This window comes from Tenebrio molitor, chromosome 5 (genome assembly GCF_963966145.1).
Source record: "Tenebrio molitor chromosome 5, icTenMoli1.1, whole genome shotgun sequence".
NCBI lineage: Eukaryota > Metazoa > Arthropoda > Insecta > Coleoptera > Tenebrionidae > Tenebrio > Tenebrio molitor.
In genome coordinates, this window is record NC_091050.1 from 837,025 (window position 1) to 849,604 (window position 12,580).

The window sequence follows — 12,580 nt, forward strand, 5'->3', positions numbered from 1 at the left end:
TGACAACAATAAAGATATGTCGGAGGCAGCGCCGTAATATTCTTCTCATCATCTTCGCCATCTAAATTATCTTAAAATTTGGTCGGCCGCGTGAGCAAATTGCCTCCTCGCTGCGACATTAACCACTCAACTTGCTGCACAAATTATTAATCGTGACACTTGTACACTTCGTCGCCCGCCTTTAACCTACATTTTCCGAAAGGGGCGGCTATTTTCCGCGCGATTTGTCCGCCGTTAAAACACTTCAAGAACAAATTCCGTCCTCCGTCTGGCATTTACGACATAAAACTTCAGGTTGTGGCAGGGGATAATTGAATTTTTTATTCCACACCCTCGAAAGTGAAATTTATTGCCGCCTCTATAAACGCTTTAAAACGTCGTCGCATACAATATTTACGTTGAATTTGCGTGTGAGCATCTCCTAAGTGGTAATTCAGACAGTTTGGAGAAAGTTCCGTATTATTTAACGGCCGAGCCGCACGGAGCTGCCGTGGAATAAGCAATTACGGCCCTGTCCGCTTTAGTCTTTTAAATTCAATACCACTACGGGAGCGCTAATTAAAATTTACTGTTGAAACGGCTAATTGCAGCATAATTGTGCTTTCGCTCTTTTACAAATAATAATAATAATGAAAATAATGAAGGATTTTTCTCTTTGTGTTAGAGTGCCTTTAAATTTTTTGTCCGGCGGCTTTTAAAAATAAATACCACACCAGCAAGATTTTTCTTTATACAATTTATTAGTAATTGACACCTACAGTTGAGGAATAATGATTTCCTGGTTTGGCAGCGATAGCGAGCAGACGTGGAAAAAGTGCAGAGATAACAAACGTAAACAACGACGAGTGAGTGAGAGGTGATAAGCAGAAGACAGCGGGCAAGAAAGAGAGGGCATGCCGAAATCGCCGAAAGCAAGGAAAGAAAGCAGCAAGAGAGAAAGAGAAGAGGGTAGGATGTCGGAAGAAGGCCTGAACCCATTCAGAAAGAGTTCCAGAACCGAAAGATCCCCAAGTAGAGGCGAAGAAAGAAATCAAAGCAAAGAAATAGAGAAGAAAATAAAAACAGTGCTCAGAGAGATAGAAGAGGATATGGCGGGAATAGTAGAGGAGAGCAGAGCACGAAGAAAGGAATTAGCGGCAGCGAGAGAGAAAGAGGGAGAGCAAGAAAGAGAGGACATGCTGAAATCGTCAGAAGTAAGGAAAGAAAGCAGCAAGAGAGAAAGAGAAGAGGGTAGAACGTCGAAAGAAGGCAAGAACCCACTCAGAAATAGTTCCAGAACGAGAAGATCACCAAATAGAAGCGAAGAAGAAAATCAAAGCAAGGAAATGGATAAGGAAATGAAAACTACCATGATAAGAGAGATGAGAGAGGAGATCAAAACACTAAGAAAGGAATTAGCGGCAGTGAGAGAGGAGAATGGGGAGCTAAGGAAAGAATTAGCGACAGTGAGAGAGGAGAGGAGAGGAAGAGACGAAAAAGAGCAGTTGGAGAAGGCAGATTGGATGAAAAGGATGTAAATGATAGAGGAAAAGATGGAACAAAGAGAAAAGAAGGAGAGGAAGAATAATGTTATAATAACTGGAATAGGAGCAATAAGTGGAAATATAGAGAAGGGGGTGGAAGAATGGTTAGAAAGGGAGATAGGAGTGAAAGTGAATGTAAAGGAAGCATTTAAAATAAATAAAGATAAGATGATGCTGGCAAAAATAGAAAGTTGGGAGCAGAAGAAGAACGTAATGCTAAGTAAGAGTAAGTTAAAGGAAAAAAAGGGTGAGAGGATGTATATAGATGACGATTTGACAAAAGAAGAAAGGGAAACACAAAAGAAGTTAAGAGAGTTGGCCAGAGAGGAGAGAGATAGAGGAAAAAGGGTGAAAATAGGATACAGGAAAATACAGATAAACGGGGACTGGTTTAGATGGGATAAGAGACAGGAGAAACTGAAGAAAATTTGCTAAAAGAAGGAGAGAATAAGAAGACGACTCGGCGAGAAAATGTACAAGGAGAAGGTGAATAAAAAGGTAGGGGGACAAAGACACAGAAAAGTAAGAGAGAAGAGAGAGAATAAGAGAATCGAAGTACAATAGGGAGGAGAAAGAGTATGTGTGAGAGAGGAAAATGATAGCGGGTTGCAGAGGTGGGGACGAGGAGAGAGAGAACAGGAATGGGAAGGAAGGAGAAGAGAGAGAGAAGGTGCAAGAAGTGACGCGAGGATAGTGAGAAGATCAAACACATGCGGCGAAATGAGAGAGAGAAAGAGAAGGGAATGGGGATTAATAGGGAGCGAAGACGGCAGGGAGATGGATGAAAGAATAAGCAAGAGGAGAGAAAGAATAGAGAACGAGAGGAGTGAGGGAGAACAATAAATTGTTATTTTTTATGTTTTGTAATCAGGAATCTGAAAGCCCGTAGGGCAAAATAAAGCATTTTTCGTTATCGTATTAGTAATTGACACCTACAGTTGAGGAATAATTTTGAGGTCGAAGCGGTGAAACTTCTAAGAAAGACCCTTTCAGGTGACAAACGTAAAACTTCCTGAGCGAATTTTCTTAGAACTTATCTCTGTGCCATTTTTAAGTTTGATCTGAAAGGAGAGAAAGCGCTGTCGGTGAGTTTTTTGTGAAGTTGGTCGTGTGTCACGGAAAAGGCTTTTCTGACTGATGCGACAAACTCGCGAAGTTTAAAACAGCGACAAAGTTGGTGGAGTAGCAATTGAAGATTTGTGGCTTCGGTGTAGCGCCTCGCTCCTTCCTGATAACATCGGCAAATATCCAACAAGTTTCACCTCCAACTCCCGAATACGGCCGGGACAAATTCGTGTTCATCCTGATTAGTATCTAACGAAATTAATTATTTAAGACGAGCTAAATCCTACTAAATGAAAATGAAGCTGTTTATTTGGGGGTGACGTTGTTTATTGTTTTCCTGCTTGCGGATAAATCTTTCCTCTACTAATCTACCAATTTCATCCAAACAATAGAGCTTTTGATCGAAAAAATTCCGAAAGATATTCTTATCACTTTATAGATTGAGACTGTAAATAAAGCTTCCAGTTTAATTCGATCCGTTACACCCTCCATGAAGGGTGAAAATTAAAAAAAGACACATTGTGTTAGTTCTAAAATCTACAAGCTGGGGAAAAAACTTTGTTCGGAATTTTCCCATCAGGATTCCCGTCTGCTGGACTAATTAAAAGGATTAATCGAAATTGCTGATTTCTGCACCGACACGAAGTTGCATATTTTGCATAATAATTGCAACTCCCGTGTGTAGATAAAATGTGTTAATATTTACATTTTGTTCCGCTACCCGTGAACAAAAACAGAAAACCACACTACATTTCATTAAAATAATATAATAGCCAAACAAGTCCATCCTTTGAATATTGTGCACATTACGTAATTACATATTTTATGGTAGCTAACTTTGAACAGAGAATTATTTACCCAACCAGAAGCGAATTTAAACAAACTCACCGAAACAATGGTGGAACAAAACTTCAATTACTTTGTGTCCGTTGAGTCCAAAAATTTACCACAAAATAATTTTTTCGACCCCATTCATCGCAATAGAAACTTTTTCTACAAATTATTGAAGCGATTACAAAACAGTTTAAAAGCAAATTGTATCGATCTCCCCCCTGCTGAAACAGCCCTGAAGAACATTAACCCTTAAAATCCGATTCGTTCATGTTTACAAGTTTAGGAGTTGCGAAATTGCGGCAAGTTAAAACTTTGTAACTTTTAACCGGAAGCGTGCAGGCAAATTCTTGGTGAATGCATTTTGAAGGAAATTGCGAGCAGAAAAAACGAACGATCAATCGTGTTGCTTTTTTTGGCCAAGTTATTGCTTGGAAATTTTGTAATAGTAAATATTAACGGGCACGAACAGGATTAATTAATTTCTTGCAAAGTATTGTTCATTTTAATTAAATGAGGGGTGAGAAACGTGGAATACTTAAAGTAGCAAAATGGAAAACTGGTATTTGAATTTTATTAACCGGTATTTACACTACAGTCGAGCACGCCAAGAGACTAAAAAAATATTGATTTTTGAGGGATGTTTTCTTAGTCTTGAATTATTATTTATTGAATACTTTGAAAAACGAAAGCACTGTTTATTTGTTAAACCAAAGTATACTTTTAAAAATGAACATCCGGCAAATTAAAAAAAAAAGTTAAATGTTCTGTTATTCGTTACCACCCTAGGGGAGGGTGGCATGCCCCTATAGTCTTTTTTACTACACTGGGCAAGATAGTTATGGTAAAGCATGGGTTTGGAAGGAACTGAGGTCAGGTGTACACCAGCCAGCCTATCACAGATGTGTGAAAAACTTTTGAAAAAAACCTACACCTGGGCAAACTGCGACCCTGGGATTCGAACCCCGGACCTCTCGTACCTAAATTGAGCGCGCTACGCGCTTGGCCACAGTGCTCCGTACCCCACAAATTAAAACCACCACTTATTTATATTTCCTTGCAGAGAGACCCCTGTGGGCGTTTCAGCACAATGAAATTTTCCCTAATCAAACATTTAACACGTTAAATTCGCCCTGCTCACCATTTACCTTCCAAACGCCCCCGTCTTCAATTCGGTTAATTTAAAATTCTTTTGGCGCGTTCTATTTGAATAAATTTAATTCGGTGGCGGCACTTTAATAAAGCGATTTTTGACTTTCCTTCCCAGTTCCTCGCCGGAATTTTAATCACATCCAGTGTTTTACAAACCTTGTGTCCCTCGAGGAACGCGAGAAAAATCTCCCAAAGAGCGTAATTAGAAAAGTGAACTGTTTGGGGTGTTAATGGCCACCGGCGTTATCGTGGAGTTGTTGTGGTCGGAATCGAACAGGTTCGATCTTTTAAAGTGAAAGATTTTCTCCTAATCCATTCTGCTTCCGAGTTCACTAACAGCTTGTTTGTTGCAGTTTATTTTCGGACCTACGCAATCTGTCGGGGACGACGCTGATGAATCTGCTGGCGGCCCTTTTCATGACGCAACTTCTGTACGTCGTTGGTGTCGGAGGAGTGCCGGTGAGTAGAAGGAAGTTGTTGAAATGGCGCCATTAAAAGAAATAGCATGCCGAAAGAGTCTTAGAAGTAGAGCGAATGAGGTCTGGCGGTCGCAAATTAATCCCTTACATAAAGCGAGTGTTTATCCATGTTCATTAACTACTGAATTAAACATAAACAATGAAAAATAATTAGATTATTCGTGTTTAGGTGAAAAAAAAAATTTGTTTTGATACGTTTAAATCATTTTTTAGTTTTGCTCTTTAGAGTATGTAATTTGCATCCGAGAAAAATTCCAACTATTCGAATTAACAAAAATGTCAATAAAAACAGTCCTCAAACAAACATTTTTATTACTAACAACCCGAAACAAGTCAATTTTAACTTTGAATTTTTGCAAGTTATTTTTAGGTACAATTAATTAGTAGACCTTCCTGTTGTATTGATTTTTTTTGAGTAGGCGTCGAATTATATTTAAAAAAATTGCTGAAATCCCAGTAACGGCTCAGCAGACTTCCATTAATAATGTATTTAACTCGATTATCCTCTCTACATCCTTTCGTTATTATTTAAAGCCGTCTCTGAAAACATGTAAATTCGGGATTTTTGATAATAGCCGCGTATTTGCAATGAATTACGCTTACACGGAGCTTTTTATTTGTGGCCACATTAATGCGATGCTTTTAAATGTATTTTGTATTCATCCACTTGATCCTGATGTATATTTTACAATATTTGAAGAGTAAAATATTTTAAAAATAACTTAATCTCATAAATATTGAGTAAAATGAATCAGAGAGATAATTTTTAAATTTAAAAAATCTGCGTCGCACTTTTAATATTGGTTCCCCCGGCGGTCACCCATCCAAACAGTAATCATGTCTGACACTGCTTAACTTCAAATTTTACTGCTAGTGAGACCAGCCTATAAATAATCATATACATATATACAGGGTGTCGCAAAATTAACGTACCAAGTCGGGGGTCTTGTAGGGAAAAATCTCAGGAATCTCGAAAAAATAAAATAAAAAATATAGGGGGGGTGTTTACAAAGATATATGGGTCTGAAGGTTCAACTTTTTATCATGTTTTCTTCACATAAAAAATATAAATGGTTACATACATTTTGAAATATGGTGAGGATGATTATGTAAAATATTAAAATATAAATGAGAGGACATTTCTTGAAAAAACAGCTTTATCTCGAAAAAATGAAAGTTTTATTTTTCCAATTTTTGTTCAAAAGGGAAGTACAGTTAATTTCAAAATTATAGAGTACACCTAATTTTCTACAGTGTGAATTGCACTTACATTTTTTGTCAATGATCAATGTCAATTTTGACAAACAAAATGCCAAATCTAACCGAAAACGCGAAAATGCTCATTCTTTCCAAATTATGTTGTCAAACTCACCTAACCTATATAAAAAATATGACGCTCAAATTTCAAAAAGGCATGTTTACATGTGGAAAAAACTGTAATAAATCGACTTCTTGATTTTTGGGGTGTACTCGATAATTTTGAAATTAACTGTACAACATAATAGTTAAATATTAATCAGGTACTTTTGAACAAAATATTGGCAACTTTGATATTTTTTTCAGTGACAGCAATTTTTTTTTTTTAATTTTTACTTGGTCAACAGGATGTCCCCTACTATGCCCCGAACTCGTAATATGATAATTTTAAGACACCCTGTATAATTATTATTTTGTAATAAACAAGTTATATAATAATTTCAATTCATTCAGCGCTGAAATTAAAACAGTGAAAGCTTGATTTTTTTGCTACACTTCCGGCTTGAATAATTATCGTCAGATGGAACTAAATCGATCTCGTAATATTTTTAGAATATATTTTCATTCAAACACGAAATCGGATTAATTTAAAAAACCTCTATCGCGCGTTCAAATGAAATCCTGGACTGGGAAGGCGTTGGAAACCGTCAATTGTTGTGATTTTTTAAAGCGTAGATTGATTGGAGCATGTTGACAGCTAACCTAAAATTTTGAGCCAACAATGTTTTATATTAAAAGTAGATAACTTAATGATTCCTTTTCTCGAAGTAAATATCTAAGAGGACCCTTTGCTGAAAACAAACATGTTCAATTATGTCCCGATTAAACATAAACAAATGTCATTCGTGTCAAACGGCGGGAAATTCAAACTTTACACTGTTCTAAACGGTTTAATTTTTCCAAAGCCTACTCAGCCCAGGATTTCATTTGAACGCGCGATATAAAAAACAGTTTCGATGTTGTCTGCTTTCTATTCGAGATAAGGACAAAGAAACCGGCGTCTCTTTTTTCTTAGGGCTTAATTAGAGCATCGTTTACGAAACGTCACCAAGCCGAGTTTTTTTGTAAGGTTGTTGCTTGTTTAGGCCGTTCTTTGTTTTTGACATTCTTTTAAAGATATCCCGTCTCGGAACAGAGCTAATATTGTCCTTTGTACATACACGGAATGACACTGTATACGAAAATTGGAGGACTTTAAACTACACCATTAATTATTCTTTGTTTGACTTAAATTCAACAACAAAAGATGCCGCTTACAATGTTTTCTCTTCCTCTTACAAGAAAAAAATTATCTGTCCTTTTGTAAAACATTTTTTTTTAGAGTTAGATCAGCGCACAGTGATTAGCAGCTGTCCTCTGTAGTTGTTGTGCCAGTTGCATACATTACTGTTATTTTTTGTGTTCTTTAAAAAATAAAATATAAAATTGGTGTATTTAATTTGATGATGCATCAGGTTTGAAGTTCATGTACAGTTTCCTGCGAGCACGTTCAAGTAGACTCGTTAAGTAAAATTTCAATAAAAGTTCCGGAGTATCTAAAGTGCAAGCATTTGAGCAGCTTTATTAAAGTCTTTCTCGAGATCAACACTCGGCTCAACAAGCCGTCCCCAATAACTACGACTGAAAAGTAATAAAGCAGTTTCTTTTTCTTCAGAAGTCGAATAAATTATTCATACTCGGGCCGGTTTGCGAAACTTGAGATAAAAGGTCCTTGAGGTGAAAATATTGCCCAAGTTTCCAAGTGAGCACAGGAAGTCTGCTTCGACTTGTATTAATTAAGTTGTACAGTACTGACATTTTCATATCCCGGAGAAAGAAAAGTTCGCTCTCGAACAAATATTACTTCTTTTCGGGACCGGTGGAACTAATTCCATTTGTCCTCTGCTCGGAACGAAATTCGGAAACAATAATTTCCGTCGAGCGCTTAAAATTTAATTTTTTCTTCGTAATTTTAACTGCGGATCCTGGTTGAAGGCGAATTATCCGACGTTGTGCTTTAATAACGGTAGCAAACAAAGCAATTTCGGCCGGATTCTTGATTAAATGTTGGCAAAATTCTTTATTTCGCCGACGGCGCTTTCCATTATTAGGCGCTTTCACGTTTCACTAACAAAAATTCAACTCCCAACATTTATTTTCTTACCCAGGCGATCCGATATTTTTTGCAAAACGCTACATCATTTTCTTTGAAGCCGGCGTTGACCAGCTTTGGCAAAAAGCTCGAAAGCTCCGTTTAAATTTCCTGGAAAATTATCAAAATCAACCCTTTCTTCGACTAATCGTCGGCTCTCGCAGAGCTTTCACTGGGAAGATATTCTCTTACCAAAAAAATTGCGCTTCTCTCAGAGACCTTGAGCTTTCCACTTTCTAATTGGAACTGGTAGACGTCTCGAAAAATTTAATTGGACGCCGTAACCCAATTATTATCAAAGACCAGTTTAATTAATGCAAAAGACCGCTTGTTCCAAGTTTTTATAAGAAAATAAATAAGTACCCGGCACCGGAGAGTCTTTATTTCAGTTAATAATTCAGTAATTAAGAGGAAAAGTTCGAGGGAGGAAAAACTTGGCGAGCATTTTCCGCAGTGGGACGTCTTTTGTTCGACTGCACGGATTGAAGTTTGAATTTTCATCGACGGGTAATTATGCAAATTACCGGGAAACTTCCTGTATTGTTTAAGGGTAATTTTCCTAAATGGGGATTAAACGTTTATTGAATATCAGCGGCGTTTAATGAATTGGCAGGGGATCGCCAGAAGTTACACTGTCGTAAAAAGTTTTATGGGGCGCCGGGGTAATACCAACTTTAAAAACAGAAGGCGCCAACACATAAACGTAAAAAATGGGGCCGGAGATTGTCGGCGGAGTGGCCGAAGCGTCTTTACAAACGGACTAAACTTGATAAAACAGTAAAGGAAATAGTTATAAAAGTGAAAGTTGACGACGCGTTTTATGAATGTAGTGTTTCGGGGCAAAAGTTTCAATTCAAATAATGTGCAATTGGAGTAACTTCTCGTAAAACTTCTCTAGTGCAGCTGCAATAAATGTTCGCAAAAAACTAAACTAAAATACTATGAATGAATGGTGGAGGCGCCGGGGCAAATAAAATTGTCATGCTTTAAAGGGATGTAATATCAATTGATAAACTAAAATTAACAAATATAACATTGGCTTTTTTTGCTACAAATCGTAATAATCGTTTTCGTTTCTTTAATTGTGATTCATTCAAGAACAAATTTATTGTGAGACTTTAGAAGATGCTTTTCAAACATATTCAAATGCCAAAATGTTTTTAAAAGGCGTTTGCTCACAGTGTAGCTCTATTTAGAGGTAGTATTCGCAAGGTTGGTTGCATACTTGTTCTTGGTTTAATAATTCTGTTCACAGAACCGAGAATTGAGACTAATATTACATACATATATTCTGTGACAAAGTCTTTAATCAGTGTGGTCCAGTAACTAAGAATAATTATTTTATCCCTGCTTTTGATGTACCTAGGTGTTAAATTAAAGTAAAGTAAAGATAAAAAATAAGTATTTTAAATTATCACAACAGTGACCAATCACGAACTAATTTCTTCCAGCAAATAATGACCACAGGTTCACTTTGTTGTTGTAAAATAACAACATTTGAAAAAAATACTGAAAGCTGCGTAACACACTTCCAGAACTGTAATTTTTGCGAAATTCAAGGCACGACAACGTCATCAAAACGTCTCAAGGGAACTGTCCGCCGATCGCTCTAATTTCTGAAATGATTGATTGCTTCATTAAATTAATGAATTTATTAATACATTTCCTCGTGCTTGCCTCCATTAAACAAAATTTTCCCCGGTGCGATTATTAAAATTTCACTCGTCCAATTTCATGAATATAACTCATTAAACTTGACTCGATTAAATATAAATGAATCAGTTTCACTTAAAACCTATTCCGGCTTTTATAACTGTCAGATTGTGCATAAAAGCTCCGGATTAATATTTCATCCTGATAAATCACTGCAGTAAAAATAATTAATGAGTACGTGTCAAGAATATAGTTCATTATTTACGTCCAAGTGATGTGGGCCCAGTTCATCAGTCCCGTATTTACACTCAAATCTGAATCCTGCGGGATTTCGGCAATTTACCCTCCCTTATTTGACTGCGGACTACCCAAACGGGGTCGAAGTGGGCACTCTTAACGTTGTAAAAAAATATTTGGAAAATTTTTGTAGCAGCCCAAGTTAACAGAGGGGGCACTAGGATTATCTTTCTCTATGAAACCTGCTTAAGAACAACAAAATTCCAATCCAATTTCTGTTATCTCTTCGGCATCGCTGCAGAATCCCACGCGACATAACACACCCCCACAATCTGCCTCTTAGCAGTCTGAATGTTTACAACCTAGACATGCTTTCGTGTTTATCGAGCTCTTGTTTGTCTAACATTTGGTTAAATCCACTTCGAGATTTATTAGCAACCAGCTGGTCACTGTTGACCTCTTTAGACATTCCAGACGGGTCCTCGATGTAGACTGATGGCTCTGAATCAGTTCGACGAAAAACGTCTCCTTGCCTCGATAATTTATTGTAATGTTATGCTTCCGATAGAGTTGAGAAACAGGAAGAGTAATTGCCACTTCGACTTGCGCCACCGCAAATTGAAGATCTTAAGCGGGAATTGTTGCCTCTTGTTACGAATCGATCTGAGGTCTTTACTAACGACTTCTCTGTTGAGGTTTCAGCCAAGACGGCGAACGTTTTGAATACTGATTTAATTATTATTATCCAGAAGCGGATTAGTTCGATTCTAATTTGTCTAATGATAACGTTGAATTGATAAAATTGTTAAAATGCACGAGCAAAAACGCTACCGCGCGTTCAAATGAAATCCTGGACAGGGAAGGCGTTGGAAACCGTCAATTATTGTGCTTTTTTAAAGCGTAGATTAATTGAAGCATGTTGACAGCTAACCTAAAATTTAGAGCCACAAAAGTTGTCTTTTTTTTCTTTCTTTGCAATGTTTTACATTGAAAATAGAATAACGTAACGATTCCTATTCTCGAAGCAAATATCTAAGGACACCCTTTGCTGAAAACAAACATGTTCAATTATGATGATTAAACATAAACAAATGTCATTCGTGTCAAACGGCGGGAAATTCAAACTTTACACTGTTCTAAACGATTTAATTTTTCCAACGCCTACTCAACCCAGGATTTCATTTGAACGGCCGATATTTTACTATGGTGCACTTGGGATGTTTCGTAATTTAGATGTGGATCAAAATGAGGTCATTTCGATAGAAAAACGAAATGTGTGTTTATTGTTATTTGAGTTAATAGAAAAGAGAGAGGTACAGGCCACAATAAAAATAATTACTGTGTTTGTGGGTTGGCGAAATGAAAAATCAACAATGCTGCTATAATAAATCGACAAATATTTACTGCTCCACATAAAGCTACCATATAAACCCAAAGAGAATATTTTATGTTTATGTCGAATTTCCGACATCTCTTTGATACTCGGGAAACTGTTTTAAATGGTAATAAGAAATGTTTCATGAAAAATTTCATGTTTAAAATTGGCAATATTTCCCGAGTTCAGAGTTGACTGATCGCTACGAATTAGTTCGCAACAGAAATGTTAACAAGTTTAACCGAAAGGTTTTTATACATTTACGAATTAACTCATCCATATATCTGAAATTTGGTACAAATCAGATTAGGGGATTCATCGAAGGCCGTCTGAGAAGTTTAAGGCCTGAAATAGATCCTTATTGAGCAACATCGCAAAAAACTAAAACGTACTAATTTTATTTTGTCTGCTAGAAAATGCAGACGAGATTAATGGTTGTTTAAAAAAATATTAATATTATCTAGATACTATGTGAATTATTTTCAGAATTTTTAGACAACATTAAAATTTTTTCTGTCAATGCCGACGAGTACTAACTAAACCGGCGCGAAGTTGGAGTATTTTTACCTTTGAACATCTTATAACAAATAACTGGTGTTCATTTAAATTTATCCTCAAAGTTGGCCTTGAAAAGTCGATTGGGAACGCACCACTCGTCAGTCTGCAGAGTTAAAACACAAACAATGCAAAAAGTGAGGTTAGATTTAAACAGCTGATTCATGATCTGTAATCCGTGGTGTGTTCACAATCAACGCCAACTTTGAGAATAAATTTAAATGAACACCCGTTATTTATTATGGATTAGATGTGAGATGTTCTAAGGCCATACAATACAGCCAACCATTACTGTTCTTCAGGAAGTTTTTTGCTCTAAAAA

The 12,580-nt window shown here is 36.7% G+C and overlaps 1 protein-coding gene across 1 annotated transcript in view; it reads left to right on the forward strand.

The window, feature by feature from the left end:
- Positions 1–12,580, forward strand: part of LOC138132222 (adhesion G protein-coupled receptor E2-like) — a 95,330-nt gene that overhangs the window by 56,156 nt on the left and 26,594 nt on the right. The window contains exon 3 of the mRNA XM_069049655.1: positions 4,925–5,030. Coding sequence (XP_068905756.1) covers positions 4,925–5,030 — 106 coding nt within the window. The remainder of the gene's footprint in view (positions 1–4,924; positions 5,031–12,580) is intronic.